Source organism: Podarcis muralis, chromosome 3 (assembly GCF_964188315.1).
Source record: "Podarcis muralis chromosome 3, rPodMur119.hap1.1, whole genome shotgun sequence".
Classification (NCBI taxonomy): Eukaryota; Metazoa; Chordata; class Lepidosauria; order Squamata; family Lacertidae; genus Podarcis; species Podarcis muralis.
This window is the reverse complement of record NC_135657.1, coordinates 18081018-18108180: the sequence shown is the minus strand read 5'-3', so window position 1 is coordinate 18108180 and position 27163 is coordinate 18081018. Positions and strand designations below refer to the sequence as shown.

At 44.0% G+C, this 27163-nt stretch overlaps 1 protein-coding gene across 4 annotated transcripts in view; it reads right to left on the bottom strand.

Annotated features, from left to right (window-relative positions):
- Positions 1–578: 578 nt before the first annotated feature.
- The window catches only part of MERTK (MER proto-oncogene, tyrosine kinase), a 52107-nt gene continuing 25522 nt past the window's right edge, over positions 579–27163 (bottom strand). For 2 of the 4 annotated variants that reach the window (XM_077925501.1, XM_028724922.2), the window contains 12 exons: positions 26598–26749; positions 21963–22116; positions 19748–19904; positions 16216–16301; positions 14957–15052; positions 14024–14104; positions 11025–11117; positions 10450–10568; positions 6653–6762; positions 4190–4349; positions 3084–3220; positions 579–1294 (listed from right to left, as the gene is read on the bottom strand). In XM_077925501.1, coding sequence (XP_077781627.1) covers positions 793–1294; positions 3084–3220; positions 4190–4349; positions 6653–6762; positions 10450–10568; positions 11025–11117; positions 14024–14104; positions 14957–15052; positions 16216–16301; positions 19748–19904; positions 21963–22116; positions 26598–26749 — 1847 coding nt within the window. In that variant the 3' untranslated portion in view covers positions 579–792. The remainder of the gene's footprint in view (positions 1295–3083; positions 3221–4189; positions 4350–6652; positions 6763–10449; positions 10569–11024; positions 11118–14023; positions 14105–14956; positions 15053–16215; positions 16302–19747; positions 19905–21962; positions 22117–26597; positions 26750–27163) is intronic. The other 2 variants (XM_077925499.1, XM_077925500.1) reach the window with 2 other exon arrangements.

The window sequence follows — 27163 nt, the reverse complement described above, 5'->3', positions numbered from 1 at the left end:
GCCGTCGATTGAACCTGGGGAACTTCTGCATTCAATACAAATCCACTACCACGGTACCTAGGTTCTCAAACACCTTGGTTCTAAATGCCGAAAACCCGGAAGTAAGTGTTCCAGTTTTCAAACGTTTTTCGGAAGCTGAACGCCTGGTGTGGCTGTCGGCTATTGTTTCCGGGGTGCCTGCACCAATCACACCTTGGCTTTCAAACATTTCAGAAGTCAAACGGACATCTGCAACGGATTACATTTGAGAACCAAGTTACCACTGTACAGCCCTTTCCTTGCTATTTAAACAGAAAACAGGATTGCCATATATCCTCTTTTTCATTTTCATGGGTAGAGTCGTCATAGCGATCCCTTGTTAAAAGCAGAAGTCGGCAAATGTGTCCTCTTTTTTGCTCTTCAAAATATGGCAACCTTAATATGTTAACACCATGTTTGGTGAGGATAATACAGAAGTTGTGGAAAGAGCCAGAAGACAATCTGTAGGCAATACCATATCATAGTGAACAGGGGGGGAGAGAGAGAGAGAGAGAGAGAGACCAAAACCCCGTGAAAAGAGCAAATGAAAGAGACCGTCCTAAGGGGGGTGTTGTTTATTAAAATATAATCTCTATAAAGATACTGTATTATACAAAACAGAGAGATAGAACATTCTATTAATCACATGCTGTACACAAGGCTTGGAGAGGTTGCTACACAGGGCTGGCTTTGCACGGCGAGAGCAGGACAAGTCCATTCAGAACATTTCTGGCTGAGGAGACTGCTGCTCATCAGAAAGTCCTGCTCCTTCTTTCACAGCAGAATCTCAGAGTCCTCCAAAGAGTCGTCCGCGTACAGTAGTTCACCGGCTAACGTGCTCCCGACAGGAAGGGTGCTGGCTTGAGACCACAGCAGTCCATTCTGTGAGGGTGTGTGCTGCAGCAAAGGGATATCTTCCTCTTCTGATCTCCTCATACTGCTGAGGTGATCTTCGTTAGCCCCGCTCAAAATGTATCTGTCCCCCATCCCATTGCTGTCATGGACGTCCACGGTGACCACAGTGGTCTCTGGTTTTTGGGAACAGGACTCTATGATGTGGTTAGGGTCAAGGTCCGTGTCTATCCGGGGAAACTCAGAGTCTTCTGTCAGCTCTTCCACACTGTCCTCCATCAAGCTGGTGTTAATATAAATTACGTCCTCGGGTTCGCTGAGGGCGGGCAAACTTTCCGACAGCTTCTCCAGGTGAAGCTTGAGTTCGGAGAAGACGGGCCGCTCCGCGGGATCTGCCCTCCAACAGGAGTACATTATTTCGTACCTGAGGTAGAAAGGAACAGGGTGGAGTGAAGCACGTTCTGTTTGCTTTAGAGAGTTATTGGCCAAAATTCTTCCTGCTGGGGCTTACAACTTTTAAAGCAATTAAAAAATACAATAGAGTCTCACCAGAACAGCAGCAGTAAAAGCATTGCAAATACACCTGTGCCTTAGGAACAATGCTTTGGAGTGGAGAGAACAATGGAGGCTCTCTCTCTCTAATCTGGAGTTTCCCAAACCTGGGTCTCCAGCTGTTTTTGGACTACAGTTCCCATCATCCCTGACCACTGGTCCTGCTAGCTTAAGGACGATGGGAATTGTAGTCCAACTGGAGACCCAAGTTTGGGAAACTCTGCTCTAATCAGTAATAAATTATGGTTGTTGATGTTGACATGAGTCTGAGCTGAGGTGATGCAGCCACCTGCTGAGGCTAAGGAGTTTTTGGCCTAGCCAGTGGTTGATTGGGAGTCCTAGGTGCGCTGCCTTTGAGTTCCATGAAAGAAGGAAGGTGGAAGACAAATAAAATAGCTCTGGGAGTGGTTTTTAATTTTACTTGTGTGTGTACTGGAGAGGAATTCTCTTTATTATTTATTAGACTCCTTATCCTTCCCTTCACCATGAGGATCCTTCAACATAGTGGAGGAGAAGATGTTATAAGGAGGAGGAGCTATAGCAGAACGATGCCCCAAAGTTGCATTTTGAGGACCAAGTGGTCAAAAATAGGATATGATACCATGTATATATATGGCGCATAATACTCAGAAACATAAAGGAGACAAGGCATTCACAAATGCTGGAAATCAGGAGTGGTGTGGAAGGTCAAGCGAAGAAACAGACAGACCTCAGAGCTTCCAGCTTCCCAAGCTGGCAGACTGCAGCAGTGACAATTGTCTTGAGCAAACCATTGTGTTTTGCATTACTGCAGAATCTCAGCCAAATTACAGGGAGGGCTGTATGTAGCTCAGTGGTAGAGCATCTGCTTTGAATGCAGAAGGTCCCAGGTTCAATCCCCAGGAAGGGGGGTTCAGACCCCTGTCTATAACCCTGGAGAGCCACTGCGAGTGAGCACAAACAATACTATGCTGGAACAATGCTGGACTCAAGTATAAGCCTACTTTTTCAGGACATTTTTTATGCTGAAAAAGCCCCCCTTGGCTAATACTCGAGAGCCAGTGTGATGTAGTGGTTAAGAGCAGTAGACTCGTAATCTGGTGAACCGGGTTCGCTTCCCCGCTCCTCCACATGCAGCTGCTGGGTGACCTTGGGCTAGTCACGCTTCTCTGAAGTCTCTCAGCCCCACTCACCTCACAGAGTGTTTGTTGTGGGGGAGGAAGGGAAAGGAGATTGTTAGTTGCTTTGAGACTCCTTAGGGTAGTGATAAAGCGGGATATCAAATCCAAACTCTTCTTCTTCGGGCTGCTCCTTCCTCCTCCTCCGCCTTTGCCGCTGTCGGCAGCGGAGGACAGGCATCCTGAAAGCAGACCTTTCGGGCTGCTTGTTCTTCCTCCGCCACTGCCGCCACCAGCCTCTGCCCCTTGGCACCACCCTAGGTAGGCAGGGGGACGGGAGGGGCTGGGGGGAGAGAGAAGCCCCCTCTGTCATATGCGCATGCACACACACACTCCGGCCCACCAGGAGGTTTGTGGTGTGGTGAACCGGCTTATACTCGAGTCAATGTTTCCCCAGTTTTTTGTGGTAAAGTTAGATGCCTTGGCTTATATTCAGGTCGGCTTATACTCGAGTATATATGGTGCTTCCTATGCGTTATTATTGCAGTGAGATAAAATACTTACAACTCATCTAAGCAGCCTTCTGGCTGCTTCAGCCTGTGCCCATGAAGGAGGTAGTCATAAATTTCATGGTTCTGCACTCCTGGGTACGGAGTCATCCCTCGCGTCGCTATCTCCCACATTGTAACACCGAAAGCCCACTGCAGGCAACACAGAGATAAACATATATTTAGTTGGCGTTACAAAATACCTTGGGAAAGATTATCTCCTAAAGTGCAACCCTCAACACACTGACCTGGGAATAAATCTCACTGAACTCTGTGAGACTGGTGCCCAAGGAAGCTAGGATTGGGCTCTGTTCCCTCATACATTGTTTGAAAATTCTATTTGTGATATTCTCCAAAGTATTTGGTACAAATGTAGTGAAGCTCACATTGGGGGGCGGATTGTAGGTGTTGTCTTCAGATGCAGTTCTTCTGCATCAGAACTAGCTGCACAGGCAAGCGTTAAAATGGACATGAGTACATAAGGGCTACTTTTTCAGTTCAAATGAATGGATAGATGTTGCATGAATTTCTCGTTTTCCCAAATGTCATACAGTATTGAGTTTGCTACATTTTCCACACCAGTTTGCTAATGTCAGGGTGCATTTATCCTATTACAGTCATACCTCGGGTTACAGACGCTTCAGGTTGTGTGTTTTCGGGTTGCGCACCGCGCCGAAACCCAAAAGTACCAGAACGGGTTACTTCCGGGTTTCGGCGCTCACGCATGTGCAGAAGTGCTAAATTGTGCTTTGCGCATGTGCAGAAGCACCGAATCGCAACCCATGTGTGCGCAGAAGTGACGATGTGGGTTGCGAATGTGCCTCCCACACGGATCACGTTTACAACCCGAGTTTTCACTGTATACACTTTTTGGGACTAATTGCTCCAAATACAACACATTTGTGTATATTATTTGCACCAATATATTCATTTTTATGCATACATTCCCCTTATATATACTTTCTTTGGGTGACATGAGTGGAGACATGCATTGCAAAATTCGGACAAGGGCTACTTTCAAAGAAATGCTGTGTTCCATTTTGCATGATGTTTCAGGAAGCCTGAATTACATCGGTGTGCATTAAAATGCAAACCAAACTGAATGTCCCTCCCATTACGTACCACGTCGCTTTTTGTGGTGTAGACGCGGTCGGCAAGACTTTCTATCGCAATCCACTTCACGGGCATCTTTGCGATGCGCCCCTGCCGGTAATAATCGCCGCTGTAAATCTTCTTGGATAAACCAAAGTCTGCCACACACACAGTCATGTCGTCCCGTAACCTGCCATCGATTAATACGAAGTAGCATTAATACAGATTCATGTGAAAAAGACAAAGACAACTGAAATATGTAATATTAGGTGCAGGCTTCTGGAAAAGACAAAAGGCATGGCAATGATGTAGCTTTGAAACCCATGTGGCCCTTCCCACACGGAACCCTTGGGAAAATGAAGACCTATTAAGGGATTAGGGATTTCTAATAAGACAGTTCACAGCATTCTCACAAAAACACAACCCCTGAGAAAGCCCTTGAGGGTTAAATTAGGCCTTTAATTTTATAGCTTGGGTGCACCTTTTAAGTGACTCATGAATACTTCCAAAATAATAATTTGCACTGATGGGAGGTCTCCTGACACGATTCCCATCAATCTACCCATTTATTATTCTCATGCTGTTGCTCCATTGTTTGCCTTTTTAAATTGGTATGTTCTTAATTTATGTTTTATGTACGATTGCATTTTGTGCATTGGCGGAAACCACCCTGAGTTCACATTTACACAGTCAAAAGCTATCTACAAATTGGAGAAAACAAAATAAAATAAATCGCACAGGTCCACAGATAAAGATGTCCTGGATCAGGCATAGGCAAACTCGGCCCTCCAGATGTTTTGGGACTACAACTCCCATCATCCCTAGCTAACAGGACCAGTGGTCAGGGATGATGGGAGTTGCAGTCCCAAAACATCTGAAGGGCTGAGTTTGCCTATGCCTGTTCTGGATCCAGGCAGCTGCAGAAAATAAAAGTGTTCCCCCCTTTTAAGCCCCAAACAAGCTGGAATTGTTGGGTAAGGCCTGCTAGGATCTTTATTGCTGCCTCAACAAATTGCTAGACAGCAGTCTGAATAGCTAGGAAAACCTGGGCTAGACCTGATCCAGATTCTGGCACATTTTGGGCATATCCTTTTATTTGAAGCAGTTCTTCCTTGCAGTTCAGCCAAAAGGGCTCTGAGAGAGGTTTGCATAAGATCAGAGACAGTCCATGCCTGCAGGCTTACAGTCTAAAATAAATTACACCAAAGCAAACAGGGATACAGAAAGGAGAGGGAAACAAGCAAACTCTGACACCAATTCTTAAAGTCACATGACCAGTGTGATAGGAATTTTGAGGTCTTAGATATATGGTAATGTTCATAAGTGTACCAACCAAGCACATACATAGATCAGCACAGGAAGACCGAACTGGAACCATTTTTATTCCTAAACTGACCAAATGTTTTCCCTGCAAGGGGGGGGGGGGGTCAGGGAGCCTTCCCCATTGTCTCAGGAAGTGAGTAATCAGCATTTTAATGGGTGACAGACTATCAGGAAAGGCAAGCAGATAACCTGGCAAACAGGAAAAACAACATTCAAAGTTCTGTTTTAGACTGCCTTTTTTGTGATGTAGGTGTGATGTATCTGAGGGGTGGTCTTAGGTTACACCCCTTCTGTGATGTATGTATGATGTTTCTGGGGGTGGTCTTGATCTACAGAATGGCAATTTCAAAAGTCTTTATAAGGCCTTGCGCACCATTTTTATGGGTCCCTCCTCCTCTCCTGAGTGTGAGGGGAGCACCCTGTTGCAACAGATCAATAAAGATCAGGCTTACTAGCTGCTTTGCTTCTCAATATTCTCTGGTTGGCCTCTGTTATCTTCTCCTACCAATAGGGAACCTACGTAAGGACTCTATATGGGCTCTTAGTTACCCCATAAGGGGAAAAGGGCAATTTTTGTTTACAACACCAGCTTGAATGGAAATAGTTTAGGAAGTGGAGGCCACTTCCCACCATGTCTTTCCTCTGCTCCCTTTTCCCCAGCTACTGCCTCCAAGTCAAGGTCTGCAGTGGTTTGTAGAGAAGAGGTCAGGGAAGTGAAAGTCACTCTTTTACACATCTAAATCATAACTCACTTCCCACCATCACTTTTCACCAGTTCGGTGCCAACCCAGATTCTCAGATCTGGGTTCTGCACCTGGTTCATCTAGGCCAGGCCACAGAAATTTGCAAACTTGAGAGAAGGATTCCTCTTTAATGTGTAAGTTTTCTAAGTGCCGGGAGCCTTTTTGCCTCCGATAGAACATTCAAATCTGAACACTCCCCGCAAATGCAGACTGAAGTTCCAGCATGATTATTCTGAATCTGTTCTTAAAAAAGATGTTCCAAAATTCAGAAATAAAGTAGTTTCTGCTCGACTTTTGCTCAAAGCTGCAGATTCAGAGCAAGATTAACATGCGCTTTTCATTCCTCTTTCTGGAACGGCAAAACCCAGAAAGAAGACTGAAGCTGGACTGTTTATTAAGTGTTGAAGGAAGGAATGTAGAAACTCACATGCAGTTTCGAGCTGCCAGGTCTCTGTGGAGGAAATGCCTGTTGCTGAGGTATTCCATTCCTAGAGCAATATGGATCATAAACTTCAACAAGGTCTGCAGTGGTACATACTGGGAAAGAGGAGGAGAGAAGAAAAATCGTAATGAATTCAACGTATTGTTAACAAGCAACAACAACAACAACAATACAGTCATACCTCGGGTTGAAGTAGCTTCAGGTTAAGCATTTTCGGGTTGCGCTCCGCGGCGACCCGGAAGTAACGGAGCGCGTTACTTCCAGATTTCACCGCATGCGCAGACGCTCAAAATGACATAACGCGCGTGCGCGGAAGCAGCAAATAGCGACCCGTGCACACGCAGATGCGGGTTGCGTTCACTTCAGGATGCAAACGGGGCTCCGGAACAGATCCTGTTCACATCCAGAGGTACCACTGTAATGAAAATTAACAAACCTCCATTTTTAATCAGAGATTTAAGGCTGTTTACAAGGATAAAAGAAAACCCATTCAAGAGCAACCAAAACACATTTCCCTAAACGTTTCCTAGGACAAGGGTGCCCTTCCAAATTTTCCTGGATTCCAATTTCTATCAGCCCTTTTTTCTTAATTCCTTACCTATCAATCTATCAGGTACTTATCTATATATTTGATTTATATCCCACCTTTCCTCAAAGGAGCTCAAGTACATGATTCTTAGTCTCTCCTTTTTATTTTCACAACAACCCTGTGAGGTTAAGCTGAGGGACAGTGACCAGCCAAGGTCACCCGGTGATCTTTGAGGCTGAGCAGGGACTAGAACTCTCCTCTCCCAGGTCTTAGTCCAATGCTCTAACTGCTACACCACACTGGGTCTCAGTGAACTGATGACAAAATATATCTCATGATTCCTTGCACAACAGAAAACCTCTTCCCCAGCCAGCTCCTCACTGACCCTGTATCAAACGTACGTGCTCCTTCAGAGTTGGGCTCTAGTAAATGATAAAATGAAATTCACCCTGCTCCTTTTAGAAGAGGGAGAAATGTGGCCCCCGTTTTCCATTCCAGCACAACGGCAGGCAGGATAAAGCTCTCTTTGACTATTCCCAATTACATGCAAAGACATCATTTAATTTTCCACTTGTTTGCAGCTCACGCAGATTCATACGCTTAGTTATGAACAACTCCTTTGTTTACAGCCGCTGGACAGAATCATCATTTGTTTATAGCAGGATTCCTCCCCCCCCCATATTTTCTTTAGTGAAATAAATGTGAGAAATCAAATTAAGCTATTCGTTTATCACAAAAAAGAGCATCGTCAGCTATTGTGACGATTTGCTTTCCACTGAAAGGCCCTTCAGTGCCTTGTCCTGTTTCAATAGGACTCCTTTGTGAAAACAACGGAACTGCTTTCGCCACAAAACGTAGGACAGCCATCTCTTCCAGAGACCTTGTCTCCAGAACAATTAAAGCCTTTCTCTACTGTTCCAGTACAAGGATAAGAGTCCATCCGTTTTCGACACTAACAAGGAAGACCACAGCCTGGTCACTTACAGGAACAAACCTCCAGAAAGCTGTCATATTTCTTGCAACTGGACTTTAGCATCAGTGGGGTTTTGAACAGACATCAGATTTCCTTCTGTCTGGCAAGATTGTGGCCTTTATATCTCGCCAAGTGCGACATAAGTAGGCAACACTCAAAGGTCAGGAATCAGTAGCTCAGCAGATGCACACAACAAGAATGAAGTCCCAGCCCGTTCCAAACCAAGCTGACAAAGCAAACTGATCTGAATACTCATTCTGCCTGGCAAAAGTACCTGTTCGCTTAAAGTTCCAGAGTGCAACATCCCTTTATCCATCCAAGGCAATTGTGAGAGGTGAGAAGAGCTTCATGGGCCAGTCTACCTTTTTCCTCCACTGTCCCCCACACTGATGCCTCCATGAACCTCTCTTGCCAAACGGTATCCCTCCAGTTATTGAATTTGGCCGCGGAACCTTTGATGGAGCCCTTGTGCCTTTATAAAGCCTTCTCCACCCTTAGGGCCCCAGGTGTTGTTGGACTACAACAGCCATCGTCCTTAAGTCAGCATGGCTAATGGTCAGGGATGATGGGAGTTGTAGTCCAACAACATCTGGGGAGCCAAGGATGGGGAAGATTGCTTTATAGGAGATGTTATTCTTGTGTGGCTGTGCCTTAAGCTCCTATGCTGGTGCAGTCATGTGACTACGGGCAGGTGACTAACGGGTTTCAGAATAGCAGCCTGAGGAAACTTTCCTGGAAATAAGCTGCACTGAACACAGTGTAACTTTAAGGTGCTGGTTTTGACCTTTAAAGCCCTTCACGGCCTAGGACCCTCATACCTACGGGACCGCCTCTCCTGGTATGCCCCACAGAGAGCCTCAAGGTCCATAAATAACAACACCCTAGTGGTCCCGGGCCCTAAGGAAGTTAGATTAGTTTCAACCAGAGCCAGGGCCTTTTCAACACTGGCTCCGGCCTGGTGGAACGCTCTGCCTCATGAGACCAGGACCCTGCAGGATCTGATTTCTTTCCACAGGGCCTGTAAGAGTTGTTCCACCTGGCCTTTGGCTTGGAGCCAATTTGATTCCCTCCCCCTATTTCTTTTTCCTTTCTCCTCCTGTGATGAGGCTGCATTTTAATATTTTAATGTTTCAGTATTTTAATTGTTGTATTTTAATCTTGTTTTTAAGTTGTATTCATTCAACTTGTTTTTATTATTGCTTGTTAGCCGCCCTGAGCCCAGCCTTGGCTGGGGAGGGCGGGGTATAAATAAAAATTGTTATTATTATTATTATTATTACATAGGTTTGCACTGCATATCACTTAAAGATCTTCATTTGTTCACCCCCCTTTTTTTTACATGGAACCACAGACAACTTGTATTTTTCTCTCCTCAAAACAGTTTTGCTTTCTGCATGGCACAGCACGCCTTTTGTTTTGTTTTCTCAGCTGCAGAAAAGCAATGCTAAAAATACACTGAAATGGCATAGCAGGATTCAGATCAAGCCTCTAAATGTTTTCCTGCACTGGGCAGTGTTGCTGGATGAGGACCTCCTCATTTCTTAGGAGGAGGAAGCAGAGTTTTGTTCTCTCTCGCAATACAAGCAGTACAACCTTTCCTAGGCAGGTGGCTGGTCGCTCCTTCCTTGGAGGTTTTTAAGCAGAGGCTGGATGACTATCTGTCTTGGATGCTTTAGTTGAGATTCCTGAATTGCGGGGGTTAAACCAGATGATCTCTGGAGTTCCTACACTGGCTCCCAGTACGTTTCTGAGCACAATTCAAAGTGTTAGTGGTGACCTTTAAAGCCCTAAACGGCCTCGGTCCAGTATACCTGAAGGAGCGCCTCCACCCCCATCGTTCTGCCTGGACACTGAGATCCAGCTCTGAGGGGCTTCTGGCGGTTCCCTCACTGCAAGAAGCCAAGTTACAGGGAACCAGGCAGAGGGCCTTCTCGGTAGTGGCACCCACCCTGTGGAACGCCTTCCCACAAGATGTCAAAGAGAAAAACAACTACCAGACTTTTAGAAGACATCCGAAGGCAGCCCTGTTTAGGGAAGCTTTTAATGTTTAACAGACCACTGTATTTTAATATTCTGTTGAAAGCCACCCAGAGTGGCTGGGGAAACCCAGCCAGATGGGCAGGGTATAAATAATAAATTATTATTATTACATATTATTATTCCTTCCAACTCTACGGTTCTGTGATTCTATGAGCAATACAAGCTCTTATCACATTTCTAGACAGACTCCCAGTCTTCTGTTCTGCCAACAAGGCAATTCTCTCCCAAATAATTGATTACCTGTGGGCCCATTCCAAGCCGTGAGCGAAGGAGGAAGCTATGCAAATCTCCATATTTCATGAATGGGAGAATCACCATGGGTTTGGGGACGTGCTGAGAACTTGGTTCTATACACACACCTAGAAGGGATGGAAATAAAATCAGCACAGCGCTTTCATTCAACAAATGTCTGCTGGAAAACTTGAATGGGGGATTGGTCCAGCAGAATTTCATCCCAAGGATCCCAAGGCATCTATCTGGTGAAAATGGGGAGTGGAGGGCTCCACTTCAAATCTCCTGGTCTCCGCATGCTTAAGGGAGAAGGCAAGGGGCTTTAATCTCTGCTCATCAGATTATGAGCGGAGATTAAATCCTGAGCATGGTTCAGGGAAAATGGCCTGGTGGACCAAACTGAGCGTCCCTCCTCACTCCGGCCAAAGATTGGTTTGCAGGCTAGATGTCCCCCAACCCTGATTTATCAGAAAAAATAGCCACTACTTAGGCCTCCACAGAGATAGTGACACCCACCCACACCCCGGCCTTGTGCTATGAATAAAATCTTGTCCCTGACAACTGCCACTTGTTGGGTGACCCACCCAGAAGTTTGATGACATTTGGATGATCAAAGTCTTTCATGCAAGCTGCTTCTCTGAGGAACTCTTCAATTTCTCGCTGGGAAAAACTGTCCACTGAAAAATTGCAAGAAAAGGGAAAAAATGCTTATTACAAAGGGTAATACCCCCTTCCCCATTTTTTAAAAATTGTAAATATCCCTTTGCCTGTGGCAATCAATCCATTAAATTTATTGTATATGGCCAAAGGCTTTCACAGTGAACAACAGAGGGCAAAAGCAAGGCATTGTCCTGATATATATTTTTTTTCCAGCATTTGCCAGTTTAACTATGAAAGGAAGAGGCTGCCTGGCTAGAAATTACAAAACATACTCCCCCCTCACACATACTGTGAGTTTATTGAAAGGTCACCATATATCCAGACCGGAGTTGTTACCTCAGCAACATTTTTTTGGCATAACTAGATAGTTTGGCTGAATATTTCAAGATAGATTTTCTGTGTTCAGAAAGCAACCCTTTCACTCTGTGGCTAAATAGGGATCCAGATCTCCGAAGCCCCAAAACTCTAACTTTGATCCTTACAGGATTATATGTATTTTTAAGATAACTCCAATATCATCAGATTCTGTTGCAAATTTATTCTACGATTTCGGATTCCCAAAACCAGAAATGTGTGACTACTTCAGGTTCCAATTCCCCTTCTTTTGGGGGAATGAGGACCATGGATTCAGAGGAAGTATCAGAATGAAAGAGAGATTTAGGGCAAGAAAAGCTCAGTTTTCTAATACCTCTTTGGGCTCCCATTCTCAAAGCAGGGCTGTGGGCACCACTGATTTGGTGTTAATGAGCTCAGTTTTTAGGGCAAGTACCGTATTTTTTGCTCCATAAGACGCACTTTTTCTTCCTAAAAAGTAAGGGGAAATGTCTGTGCGTCTTATGGAGCGAATGCATGGTCCCTGGAGCTGAATTGCCCAGGGGCGAAAAGCAGATCATGCTTTTTTTTTTTTTTTTGAAAGAGGGAAGTGGGTGTTGAAACAAAGCCGCTGATCGGCAAGCGATCGGAGGGAGATAAGGGACGCTAGCAATAAAGGAGGCTGCCTGGGAGGGGGAGAGATAAAGACAGCGAACTTGCAAGGAGAGGAGAGAGAGAAATTAGAAGAAAAGGAGGAGCAAAAAACTGCTCCAGCTAAGGAAAAGACACTAAGGCAAACAAGAGGGAAGTGAGTGTTGAAAGGAAGCAGCTGATCAGTAAGCGATCGGGGAGGGAGATAAGGGACGCTAGCGATAAAGGGGGCTGCCTGGGAGGGGGGAGGTAAAAGCCCATGGATCCTCAGGATTTTTACATTGGGTCACCCCAAATTCACCATCAGATCACATAGCATGTCCATGGCTACAGACTGCACCAAAAAAATCATGCACCCACTGTTGCGTTCAGAATATTTTTTTTCTTGTTTTCCTCCTCTAAAAACTAGGTGCATCTTATGGTCAGGTGCATCTTATGGAGCGAAAAATACGGTTTGATGGAGGCAATCACATCAGGAATTTTGGGGCTGGGAGGGAAGCAAACTTTCGTCAAGAGAACTCTGGTTCACGGTTTAAGCAGGTCCAAAGGCCTGTCCTAAAGGCAGAAATGTTTTTATCTGCCTGTATCCCATGCTGGAACATGGGAACAGAAGGCTTGGCAAGGCTTTAGTCAAGCTGAAACCATGTACCAGGGTAGAAAAGATAATTTGTTTGCAGCTCTGAGTGACCTTCACAAGACGCCCTAAGAACAATGGGAAACTGTTTCTGCCAAGTGTTCATCTCATCACCTTCTGTGTACCAATACAGTTTAGTTGTGAGCAAGGGGGAGGTTTAAAAGGAACCAATCCATGTGTGCAGGAAAAGGTTTCTGGGATGTTGGGGAACAGAGTCGATGTCCTTTGTGCTCTGGCCTCCATTTTAGCTTCATCTATTTTCTATCCAAGCAGCTTTTCCTAACGTATTTTCTGCACTGTAACTTCACATGTCTCGGGAACACGCACACAGAGAAGAAAACTTTGCTTTTAGATTACTGCTTGTAATAATTTTACCCCGTGTTATGTCTTCTGTGCTGAGATATGTAGGCCATCGATCTCTCCATGTACTTGCTGGACTTTTAAATCTAGAAGGATTTTCTATCATTTTCTTTTTTAGAGAAGCTCCACAGTACTGCCAAACCTCCCTCGCAACCAGTGCCGGATTTACATATAAGCTAAACAAGCTATAGCTTAGGGCCCCACTCTCTTGGGGGCCCCCAAAAAATTTAAAGGAAAAAAACCGGGATGTACATTTCCAAAATATAAGATAAAAAACAAATAAAATAAAACCTACCAACAGCAACAGTGTTTTGTGTTGTGTAGGCTCCTATGATGTAAGTAATGGGCCCCATCCGTATTTCACTATTAATATACTTCATCTTAATTGTATTTCAGTTCAACAATTACTTTGATAAAATACATATTTTGTTATGTGCAAATGGCTTTAGATACCTATTAGGTCCATAAATTACCATATAGCATATATTCAACAAATCTATCCATTCTTAAGGAGATGAGACCTGAGTGCTCACTGGAAGGACAGATCCTGAAGCTGAGGCTCCAATACTTTGGGCACCTCATGAGAAGAGAAGACTCCCTGGAAAAGACCCTGATGTTGGGAAAGATGGAGGGCACAAGGAGAAGGGGCGACAGAGGACGAGATGGTTGGACAGTGTTCTCAAAGCCACAAACATGAGTCTGACCAAACTGTGGGAGGCAGTGGAAGATAGGAGTGCCTGGCTAAACGACTAAACAACAACAACATATTCAACACAAAAAACAGCAACAATTTGTTGTTGGCAAAGGACAGCTGGACATATATATAAAGGGCCCCATTATCTTCAGTCGCTGAGGGCCTCATCAAACCTAAATCCGGCCCCGCTCGCTACACACCTAGGGGCATCTGAATGTTTCTTATAAAAAACCCCAAACAACTCTAGGCCTACCAGATCTACTGGTACTTACACTTCATAGTTTTCACAGCTACTTTCTGGGTAGTTCCATCAGGATTGCTGAGATTCCCTTCCATGACTGATCCAAACTCCCCTAAATGAAGAAGGGGAAAAAACACCTTGCATTTATATCTGTACTGCACTTAGAAATCAGTCATTAGCTTTATTGGGCTCTCTTAAGTAATGTTTCATTCTGGATGGTTTTATTTGAAGTTTTAAGTATACGTTGCACACCGCTTTGAGATTTTAAAATTAAAAATATAAAGCGGTACAGAAATGAAAAGAAATGAAAAAAGTGGAAAGAAGCAGAAGTCCCAGCAAAGGAAGAATGGATACAAAAACTTATGGAATATGCAGAAATGGCGGAAATATGCAGAAACCTACCGGAAGAATAAGAAATCAAGATAACAAACTTTTAATGAAAGAATGGAAATGGTTTATTGAATATTTACAGAAAAATTGCAAACAGATACAAATTTTAATAACCTGCAGTTTCACAAGAGTATATATTTAAAGTAGATAATTAAATGAGGAGATTAAATGAATTTGGAAATGCGGAAGATATTAAAAAATAAATTTAAGGAACCGCAGAAAGAGGGGGAAGGAAGGATGTCAAACTTTGAAATGTTAAATGGATTGTAAAACTAATGAAATGTATAAACTTGAAAAGTAGAAATAAAAACTTTTTTGAAATAATGAAATGAAATAATGAAATGTAATGAAATGATGATAATGAATTTAATAATGATGATGATGATGATGATGATGATGTAGCCTTTCCTGTGAGTTAAGTGTGCTTCAACCCTTTGGTGTTTTCCCAGGGAGCAAGTCTGGTCTTTTAGATGCTAATGGGCTAGATTTCACCTTGCCCAGCAGAGGGCAAGCAGGAGCTTTCTCCTGCCAGTGGGGGGAGCAGAAGAACTCACTTAGTGTATGCCATTCTTACCTTCTCCCAAGATCTTCCCCAGAGCCAGGTTGGTCCTAACAATCACAACATCCTGGAGTTTCTCCTGTAGCTCTTCGCTCACACCAAGGCTGCCCACTGCAAGAGAGGCCTTCCGATGAGTTGGGGAAAAGGGAGATGGCATGCATTTTGATTCAAAAGCCTAAGACAACCAGAGGACACCTGCTGGCACCCAAGGAAGCGGGGGGCCTCTTTTATGCTTTAACTCATTGGTAGGCAAACTAAGGCCCGGGGGCCGGATCCAGCCCAATCACCTTCTAAATCCGGCCCATGGACGGTCCGGGAATCAGTGTGTTTTTACATGAGTAGAATGTGTCCTTTTATTTAAAATGCATTTCTGAGCTATTTGTGGGGCATAGGAATTTGTTCATTTCCCCGCCCCCCCAAAAAGTCTGCCCCCCCACAAGGGACAGTGGACCGGCCCCCCGCTGAAAAAGTTTGCTGACCCCTGCTTTAACTTTAGCTTAGTCAACACCAAGCTGCAAAGTTACGTAGTACAGCTTTTCCTTGACTATTCTACTTCAGAGCAGGGGTGAATAATCTAGTGACTGACTGACCCTTGAGAGGGGGATTTTCTCTTCCTTACCAAAAAAGAAAAGTAGAGTATCAGCAAGTGACTTATAAAACTTTAAGAGCGTCTAGCATAGCATAGATAAAAGCCATACAAAAAACCCATAAGGCAGGCAGCAGCATTGTACATATATATCTCCATCAATAAGCACCGTCAACCGCCAAACGCCTGGGAGAAGACATATGTTTTACTTGACAACAAAAGGATACTACTGATGGTGCTGGGGGGGGGGGAATCTCTCTAGGGGTCCTCCACAAGTGAGGAGCCACCACTGAAAAGGCCCTGTCTATCATTGCCACCCTCTGTGCCTCCATCTTGGAGGGGGCACCCAGAGGGCGGCCTCAGATAAATAATTTTAATCCACCAAATGCGTTACAGCGGTACCTCGGGTTAAGTACTTAATGCGTTCCGGAGGTCCGTTCTTAACCTGAAGCACCACTTTAGCTAATGGGGCCTCCTGCTGCCGCTGCGCCGCCGGAGCACGATTTCTGTTCTCATCCTGAAGCAAAGTTCTTAACCCAAGGTACTATTTCTGGGTTAGCGGAGTCTGTAACCTGAAGCGTATGTAACCTGAAGCGTATGTTACCTGAGGTACTATTGTACCACTGATTTTTTTTTTAAATAAAGAAACAAAACATTAAGCAGCTGTAGTGACACATCCAAAACTTACGTGTCAGTTCAACAGCTCTGCGGCCGTAGGACTTCTTTGCTCTGTAACTTACAGCCAGTTCTGACTCATCACTGCTGAAGGCGTACCTAAGAGCGGGTGGGTGGACAGAAAGCACAACATTGTCATGGCGCCGTAACAGTATTCCCCTCAGCCTGAATTCTCTGGAAAGCACGGGATTCACAGCTGCAGAATGAGGCCCAGGGGTCGTCACAGACAGGTGTTGGGCTCACAATGAACGAAAAACAATAGGAAACGTCACTATTCTCATGTTTTTCCTTTGAATGGATTGACCAATACACTCGGTTCCATTACTTTACCTCAAATAGACTCCTGAATTAAACTTGACTATGAAAGAATGCTGAGTCACTCAGCTATTTTGGGGCAGGGGGGGAAAGCTATGTGGATTATTCATTTCCTATTCCTATAACCACGCTCTTATGAATAGCAATGTAAAACCCTATAAACTTTCGCTTCCGTACACTGTTGTGTTTTCCCTTCCTGGCTCGCAGTTCCAAGCTTCTCAAAGAGAAACCAAGACCTTCTGAGCTGGAAAGGCCAAATCGATTAACCTGAAAGCAATTAACATGCATACAAAAAGAAAGAAAGAAAGAAAGAAAGAAAGAAAGAAAGAAAGAAAGAAAGAAAAGGAGTAAGAATCATAGAAGAGGGACGAAGCACACAATAAAAGGTTTACCTTTTTCTGAAATCCTGCCCCTCACCTCTCAAGTGACTATTCTTATTGTTTTTAAATGTTTAGAGCTTTTAGTCTTTGAAATATGTTTATATTTTATTTCAAATTATATTGTTTTGCTGCTTTGCTGTTTGTTACTCTGTGCACCTTTGGGAGGAAGGTTGCAAGAGACATTTACAACAACAACAACAACAACAACAACAACAATATTCACCCCAAGAGGGAAGTTTCTATCTAAACAAAACTAAGAGAGTCATCTGTGCCATCCATGTACCCAGCCAATACAAACTTTCAGTTTCCTTACTTCCTCTAATATCCCAGATCAGTGCAACAGAACACAAAAGACCAACATTTCACAATATCCGAGCTCAAATCACCCATAGTGCCCTCCAAAAAGCTGTGGTTTTGGTGATGTGATGGAGCTTGGGAACTGAGCAACTTGGAATAGCACCACTCAAGTGTACTAAGCTATTGGGAGTTTTGCAAAGAAGGCAATAAGTTTACTTTAAAGCCAAACTCAACAAGTGTCTTTACTGAAAGGTGGTGTAGCTCAGAGGTGTCTGAGGAATCGAAGACCTGTTAATATTTCTGCAGCAGGGTCCCAGCAACCTCCCTGTCTCCAGCAACTTAGAGCCACCCAATCGGCAGGGAAAGGGAGACTTTTTACCCACTGCTAAGAAGTCTTCTCACTTAAGAGTGAAAGGAGGAAAGTAAAAGGAGGAGAGTCAGCCATTAAGGAGCGGCTCTCAGGGTCATTCTGTAGAAGGGAGAACACCAAGGAAGAGTTATTCTGTATGTTCCAAAGCAAAGCATTTAGAGACACTGAAAACATAAGGTGCTCCAGTTTCGACAGAATGATGTGCACGTTCCATTGTGTGCAGTTGAACCGCAAGGAAAATACAACTTACATTGCGCCAAAATAAGACATTGGAGTGCCAAATTGTTTGCCCGCATGAAGGACAGTGTGTGGAGTTGCAATGCATCTCTAAATATTATTCTTGCATAATTGTAGGATTATACTGTTGTCTTAGAAGGGTCTGTCATGAAGCGACACTGCACTTCTGAATTTGCCACTGCACTACCAGTATAACTTGCTAAAGGGCAGACCAGATGTGTATCTGTTTATTAAATATATGGATACGAAGAGTTGGTGGGAGGGTAGCTTTCTACACTAAAGGAATGCATGGGGAAGGGAGTGACCTGACCTCCCTACACTCTGCTGTCTAAAGACATTTTTGCCAGAGAGCTGGCAAGGAGGAAATGCCTTAAAGCCTTGGAAAGCAGAGGGAGGTGGTGGCAGCTGTCACACTGATCCTGTAAGAAGTTCTCCTCTCCATCTCTTTTAATAGCCAAACACCCCTCACCATCCCTGCTTCATATACTTCTGGAACGGGTCCTAAACACTGGCAATGCCTAGAGAGGACAGAGTGTGCATGTTGCCCAAATAAGAATGAAAAACCTTTTTTTTTCTGCCTGAAAAAAGTTCCACACCCCTTTAAACAAATGTCACAGCGACTTGTTCGCTATGATTCTCCAGGGTTCAATCTCTTAAAAGTTAGATCTGTGTAAGTTTGCGGGGGTGGGAAACACACCTTGTCCTTCTTGAACAGATGTGCAGAAACATGTACACAAACACCAATTAGGGCATTATTATTCTGCATCAAGGCTTTGCCACAGCCCGGTTTTCAGAGGCACATTAGGAATATACTTCTCTCTCTCTCTCTCTCTCTCTCTCTGGCCCACTCAGAACAGCTGCTCATTTCAAAAGGTCTTACGAGAAAAGGGCAAGGGCTGATCTGTTTGGAACTTCGTTGTATAAGGTCACAAGGGAAGGAGTTTTGTGAGCCAGGATTACAATGGGCCTTTGTTGATGCAAGAAAACAATCCTTGGATAAAACAACAGCCTCCCATGTTAAAAGTGACTAAGGATCAGAAGAGGTGTGTGTTGTAAACAGGATTCACAGTTGCAAAGCACAACCTGTTCTATTTCTAGAGGGCTGCCCCCCTAAAATAAATCTGATTCCTGTGATTCCTCCCAATTCCTCTGATTCCTGATTCCTCCCAATTTTAGAATGACCAAAAGGGGACCTAAGGCAGAGGGTGCAGATTAGAGTGGCCTTAAGTTCAGAGAAACTTGACTGTGTGTTTTTATTATTTTGTAAAAATATCCAGGACAATTAAAACCTTTAGCAGTCAGAAAACTGTTCACAATCACATGCTCAACTGAATCATGCTTCACAAAAAAGGTTACAGAGCCTCTATTATCCAAATCTACTCATTACATGAATTTGGGCTCTGTGTCCTTTCTTACTACTCATGACGGAACTAAAATCCAGTTTATTTAAATCCAATTTTGTTTCAGCAGGAGGAAATTAAACGGATGCTTAAGGCTGCCATCCTGTGCATTCTTGCTGGGGAGTCAGTCCTACAGACCTCTGTAGTTTTACTCAGAAGTAAGCCCCAATGTGCTCAATGGCTCTTACTGACATGCAAACATGCATACCATTTCAGCCTAACTTACTTAAGTCTTGGGCTGAGCCTGGGAGTTCAGCACTTAACTAGCCAACCACACTGACCTCTATTCAATTATCCTGCTTAATATAGACTTTAGAAAGTAGCTTTTATCACAGGGGATTATGACTATCCCAGATGCATGGAGGTTTTCTGGCTCAACATTAAAGGTGGACGTTAATGCCAGCTTTATGGCAGATTGCTGCTGAAACCCAGTGAATTTTTGCATCGCCCAATCAGTGAATTTTAGCTAAAGGTGTGAATGGGCCCCTAGAAACCAGCTCCCAAGCTTAAAATGATTAGAATTTTGTCTTTTTTGTGTGTACTTACCCAAACTTGGTCTCTTCTGTGAACTTTTTCCTGATAATCACAGACACATACAGGATTAACCCGACGACGACAACTCCACATATAAACCCGAGGACTATCGTCAGTGAATGTGTGCTTCTTGATGCTGGAGTTGAAGAAGAGGCAGTAGATACGAAACCTAAGACAATAAGACGCGTTACAGAGAAAAGGGAGTGGAGATCTTCATACAGTTTGGGGACCTGGAGAGTGTTGAAGCGATGATTCTTCAACATCAGCTACCTGGGGAGCTGCTTATGAGGGAGATTCACAAGAAGATTTCAAATATGTTCAGAGTAGGTGCAAGTGGATGGCTTCACTAGATTTGCCTGTTCCGAACTGGCCCTATTGAAGGTTCAAGATGTGACTATATTGCAATACACATCTCTCGGTTCAGTCACAGAATCATAGTAGAGTATTTACGCGGCATGAGCCCTGATTTGTTTGCAAGGATGTAGAGGAACATTATGTCATTCGAAAGCTATCTCACGCCACAGCGGCAAGAATGTTAATTGCCCCCAAATGGAAAGAAGCAAAAATCCCAGCAAAGGAAGAATGGATACAAAAACTTATGGAATATGCAGAAACGGCGAAACTTACCAGAAGAACAAGAAATCAAGATAACAAACTTTTTATAAAAGAATGGAAATGGTTTATTGAATGTTCACAGGTAAATTGTAAACAGATAAAAACATTGGCAGGATTACTGTGATAACCTGCAGTTTTATAAGAGTATATATTTAAAGAAGGTGAATAAATGAGCAAATTAGGTTAATTTGGATATGCAGAAGTTATAAAAAATAAATTTAAGGAAACGCAGAAAGAGGGGGAAGGAAGTCAAGTTCTGAAATGTCAAAATGATTGTAAAATTAAGGAAATGTATAAAATTAGTGAAATGTATAAACTTGAAAAGTGTAATTTTTTTTAACAACAACAAACAAAGTTGTCTCCCGCCTTCCACTGCATTTCTCCAACACTTTTCTTATTGCAAAAAAGTCTGATATGGGGGTGGCAAGCATGTGTGTTGCGCAACAGCTCCAAATAAACTTTTATTGCACAGCCTTGAATTTGCCAGGTTGTGATAAGAACATAAAGATGAGATTGCTGGATCAGACCAATGGCCCGTCTAGGCCAGCATCCCGTTCTCACAGTGGCCAACCAGATGCCTGTGAGAAACCCTCAAGGAGGGCCCAAACACAAGAAAACTCTCCCCACTTGTGGTACCCAGCAACGGACATTCAGAAGCATCACTGCCTCTGACCTTGGAGGCAGAGAACAGCCATTGATATGCAGATGACACAACTTTGATGACAGAAAGTGAGGAGGAATTAAAGAACCTTTTAATGAGGGTGAAAGAGGAGAGCGCAAAATATGGTCTGAAGCTCAACGTCAAAAAAACTAAGATCATGGCCACTGGGCCCATCCACCTCCTGGCAAATAGAAGGGGAAGAAATGGAGGCAGTGAGAGATTTTACTTTCTTGGGCTCCATGATCACTGCAGACGGTGACAGCAGCCACGAAATTAAAAGACGTTTGCTTCTTGGGTGAAAAGCAATGACAAACCTAGACAGCATCTTAAAAAGCAGAGACATCACCTTGCCAACAAATGTCCGTATAGTTAAAGCTATGGTTTTCCCAGTAGTGATTTATGGAAGTGAGAGCTGGACCATAAAGAAGGCTGATCGCCAAAGAATTGATGCTTTTGAATTATGGTGCTGGAGGAGACTCTTGAGAGTCCCATGGACTGCAAGAAGATCAAGCCTATCCATTCTGAAGGAAATCAGCCCTGAGTGCTCACTGGAAGTACAGATCCTGAAGCTGAGGCTCCAATACTTTGGCCACCTCATGAGAAGAGAAGACTCCCTGGAAAAGACCCTGGTGTTGGGAAAGATTGAGGGCACAAGGAGAAGGGGACGACAGAGGATGAGATGGTTGGACAGTGTTCTCAAAGCTACGAACATGAGTTTGACCAAGCTGCAGGAGGCCGTGGAAGATAGGAGTGCCTGGCGTTCTCTGGTCCATGGAGTCACAAAGAGTCGGACACGACTAAATGACTAAAAAACAACAAAGCCTTATGCTTTGTTCATTCGCCCAATCCTCTTTTAAAGCCATCTAGGTTGGCCACTGAATTCCACCTGAAGATACTGTCAGGCTGCAAGTGTCCCTTAGCTAATTATCACGCTACATTAGTCCAACTTACCATTCCCTGGAATAAAAACTGCCACTGGATCACTGAATGGCCCCACTCCGCCATTTGTAATGGCAGCGACTCGCACCATGCAGGTTGCATTGATGGCCACGATTGGAATGTGAACGGCACTGGAATCTTTACCGGTACGCGAAGAGAGATTCTGCTGCAAAGGGGGGAAAGTTCTTTAAAACACACAGGAATTAATGGGGAAAGACTTTGTAGACCCATTTCCTCCCATTAGACTAGATAATTAGCTGAAAACCCAACATTTATCCCCATCCAACAGATTTCCAGATCAGATTTCATGCTTGTTTGCTGAACATAAACAGGCAGCGCTCATGTCAAGAGAAGAGCTATTGATTCACGGATAGCCACAGTTTCTGTAAAGATAGGACTCCAAGTACGAGATGGTAGCTCCGGCCAGCATTTTTTGTAAACGCTCTTACTGCCAGAGTCAAAACTCAACATAAATTTTACCCAGTTCTACAAGCTTCCAGCTGTGAACTATCAAGCTCCGTCATTGCAAACCTGTCCTCCTTACAGGCAGACCCAAATAATCAAGAGGGGGGTACAGACTCCCCAAACTGGAGTGCTATCAGAAAGCCGAGGATGGGAATGGTTTGTAAAATTCCTTGCTTTTTCTCCCTGTGCTCAGCTTTTCCCCACTCCTTTCTGAATTTGCAAAGCCACAAGAATGTTCCCAGCAAGAAGTACCACTTAAACTGCAAAATTAATGTGTTTAATTAGAGAAAAACCATTACTGACATTGATTAAGGATTGTAAACCTTTTATGGATTTTTTGTGTGAACGAGAAAATGAACTTGGAATATCTGGATTTGAAGACTGAAAAAAATTGGTTTATGGAAAATAAAGTGGTTGGAATTTAATGAGTGAATACGATATTTAGCTGCAGGACAGAGAACCGGGAGTCTTTATATCTTTCTTTATTCTTTTTTTCCATCTCTCTCTTCTTTCGTTCTTCCTTCCCTCCTCCCCCCCCCCTTTTACTCTTTTCTTCTTCTTTCCACCTCCGTTCCTTTTTAGATTAAACATCTCTTTTATTTCAGTGTATTATGAAAAGATACTTTGTATTGGATATGAACTTTTGTATATCTTTGGACAAGGATCAATAAATATAATTAAACACATAAAAAGTGCCACTTTGAAGATAAACAAATGGGGCAAAACCAGTTGCTATACAAGGAACAGAGAACAGGCAAAATAACTGGGCTTCAGGAATCTTGAGAACCCAAAGCCAACCTCATCTCACATGTTTGCCCATGAATATTTGACACAGAGCATCAGAGTGCAACCTTATGTCCACTTGCTTGAGAATAAGCCCAATTAACAAAAATGAGACTTATTTCAAAGTAAACATGCACAGGACTGCAACCTTAAGATATTCTTGAGCGTTTACTAATGGTCTGGAAATTACCTATGTTTAAAGCAGTACTGCCATTAACGAAAATATTAATTCTGACAACTAGGCATTCTCTTAACACTTGTTTGTGTACATGGGAATGCAGCAGATATGCAAGATGCCGCTTTTGATCTTAGATGCCATGCTTGTAGCTAGAATTCCTCCAGAGACGAAATGGGTATTTGGGCACTTACAGCTGAAGCAGCTTTACGCAGGAGCAAAGCAAATTGTTTTAATAAGCTTAAGTGACGAAGCGGCATCCCAGCCAGATATCCCTCCAAGAACGCTAGCATATCCGATTTGAAACAAGAGATTCCCTTTCTCGTAAATTCCCTGTTATTTCCTGGACATCTAGTGAGTCAGCTGAACAGCTGAAAGAATGACAGGTCCTGCTTCCTGCTGAACCGCTACTGAAAACCAAAACACTCAAAAAATAACTTCTTCTGTGACTCACAGTCCAGCTGGCAGGCTGGCATGTAATGCTCAGTGTCTTTGTAGGGCAATGTGTTACAGTAGTACAGCTTCAACTGAATAAGGCTGCATCAAAGGTCTATGTAAACAGGAACTAGGCAAAATTATGAAACAATTAAGGCTCTCAGCTGATCATTAATAGACCGACTGGCACACACACCACCCCAAAATGGGGAAGCTTTAACAAAGGAGGGATTGGATACTGGTTAACATGGAGTGATGGTGGGTCGCAAGTCAAATCTGTTTATATACCCCATTATATAGCCAAGGTTTGTTCTTGGTTTACAGCTCGTGGTTTATCTGGAGCAGGGCCAGATTTAGGTCTGATGAGGCCCTAAGCTACTGGCGCTGTGGGTTAAACCACAGAGCCTAGGACTTGCCAATCAGAAGGTCGGTGGCTCGAATCCCTGCGACGGGGTGAGCTCCCGTTGCTCGGTCCTTGCTCCTGCCAACCTAGCAGTTCAAAAGCACGTCAAAGTGCAAGTAGATAAATAGGTACCGCTCCAGCAGGAAGGTAAACGGCGTTTCCGTGCGCTGCTCTGGTTCGCCAGAAGCGGCTTAGTCACCCTGGCCACATGACCCGGAAGCTGTACGCCGGCTCCCTCGGCCAGTAAAGCAAGAGGAGCGCCGCAACCCCAGAGCTTACTTGCACTTTATCTACTTGCACTTTGACGTGCTTTCGAACTGCTAGGTTGGCAGGAGCAGGGACCGAGCAACGGGAGCTCACCCCGTTGCGGGGATTTGAACCGCCGACCTTCTGATCGGCAAGCCCTAGGCTCTGTGGTTTAAACCACAGCGCCACCCGCGTCCCTTGCACCATCTTACAAGCGTATTAAACTCTTGCCTAAGCAACTTCTGCTGCATAATAAATCCGTCCTGTTGCTAGAAGCCACTTGTCTTTTGAAAGGGCTTCATTAAGAACTTACAGCCTGACAAATGCTTTTCTGTCGTACTCAGGAATGTTCAAGAGCAAACAATGGAGTGTGTTTTATTACATCTCAGAAGCTGCAGGCACATGCAGAATGTGAAATGCCTAGATATTAAAAGTTTTGGCATCCAGCGTTTTTCTAGAGAGGCAAGATGCTTAGATTTATGCCTTCCTTCTCTGAGGATGAAGGAAGTGACCTTTAGTTAAGACAAGTTGATGAGTTTGCGTCTCCACCCTAGACTAGTCACAAGACCATATTATCACTTTGCTGATTTCAGTGGGTTTGAGCCCTCTGAGTTCTAAATCCCAAAAACATTAAAAAAGGGAACAGAAAACTCAAGTCGTACAGAAAACAAGCATGAATCACATTCCCCCCTTCCATGGGAGATTTGAAAACAATGAAAACATTTGCGCACTGACCTGAGCGCAAGCCCCAATGAACACAACAGTGCTTACTTCAGCGTAAGCATGCATAGGATTTTGGTGAGCTGCTGTCAGTTTCTTTTCAATACCTCAAACTTTGGACTCAAAAAGCCAATCTAATAAAAATAAAATCAACTCAGTGGAAACCCAAACTAGGAATCAGGATCTGTTTTGGATCATGCTTCTATCACAAGTATAAACTTCTTGTTTTCTTTTTTCCTTCCTCATGGGACTTGTAGCTATGTGATGCCACAATTTTTCTGATGTAGGCCAACACATTTCAGATAAAAGTGGGGACTTCATTGCTATTCTCTACCTGCTCAGAGGCTGGGAGGGATGAGTGAGGCTTGCTGTGAGTAAGACTCCCCACTCGATAAGGTCTCGAAATTCAACAGGCTTTTTGCAATGCTCTCATAAGCAAGCACAAAAGGCTTCAAAGTATTAGATCGCAGAGTCTTCCCAAACATCCTTTTAAGCTACAAGCAGCTGAAGATCTTAGGGCCTAATCTTCTTCTCTCATTCATAAAGCCAGAGATATAGGATGAATGCCAAGTCTGGAGTAGTGCAGACTTAAGAGCCTCACGGTGCAATCCTGTGCATGTCTACTTAGAAATACGTTCTTACTGAGTTCAGCAGGACTAACTATGAGGTAAGTGGGTGTAGGACTGCCACCTCAATCTCTTAGGTAAAGGTAAAGGGACCCCTGACCATTAGGTCGAGACGTGGCCGACTCAGGTGTTGCGGCGCTCATCTCGCTTTCTTGGCAGAGCATGACTAAGCCGCTTCTGGCAAACCAGAACAGCGCACGGAGACGCCATTTACCTTCCTGCTGAAGCAGTACCTATTTATCTACTTGCATTTTGACGTGCTTTCGAACTGCTAGGTTGGCAGGAGCAGAGACCGAGCAACGGGAGCTCACCCCGTCGCGGGGATTCGAACCGCCAACCTTCTGATTGGCAAGTCCTAGGCTCTGTGGTTTAACCCACAGCGCCACCCGCGTCCCCCTCAATCTCTTAACTGCTGCTAAATATCTGGGGCCATTTGGAGAGGGTGCATCCCCTTCCCTGAGCAAATTCACCATTCTGCCTTAGCTGCATTTATGCGATACATCAGTACCTGCATTTCCCTTAATCAGTTCAAAATAACTTTAAAAACTCTGGTTAATAGGAACCTGAGTTGTTCACTGGCCTGGTTTGCATATAACACTAACCCATAGTTTATAAACCATGGTTTAGCAAACCATAGTTGATCATTGGGCCCAGCTTTACTGCTTCTCTATGGTTTATAAAATACAATTCAGATATGCTTGGCAAACCAAGGTTTCCTGTTGGTCTTAAAACTTGGCTATCGTTAACCATTGTTTAGGGTGACATGTGAATGAAGCCATTGTTTCAATACTTACAAACACCTCTGAATTCTGCCACACATGAGAGATGCTGTAGCCTTGAAGTTCACCGTTCATCTGTGCAGAGGGAGGCTTTATCCACGTGATGATCACAGAAGAGCTAGACTCGTTGACGGAGAGCGTGACATTCCCAGGCGGAGCAGAGGGAGCTGAAAAACACACAGTGGAAAAACAGAAGGCTGGTCATTTCCCCATTTTGTTGACTTTGGGAAGATGCAAGCTGCAGAATTGTTGGGGTGGGAGCATACAGCATTCAAAGAACAAGACAAAAACAAATGCAAGTAGATCACAAGATAGGCACAGGGTATGTAGGGCTTGTTGTGTCTTCCACTCTTAATTTTTCTTTTTTTTAAGTGCTACATGCACTGCTTGAGCGGCACAGAAAGTGAATACCCATCTGCTAAGAAAATGGCACAGATACGAGAGCAGGGTGTGTGTGTGCACTACTCATCATCAGTGATGTCACTGCCGCTGTCCAATAGGTGCCCACAACATTTGCACAACTACATTCCCATGCAGCAGCCACTATCCTAATTGACAGTACAGTGGTACCTCGGGTTACA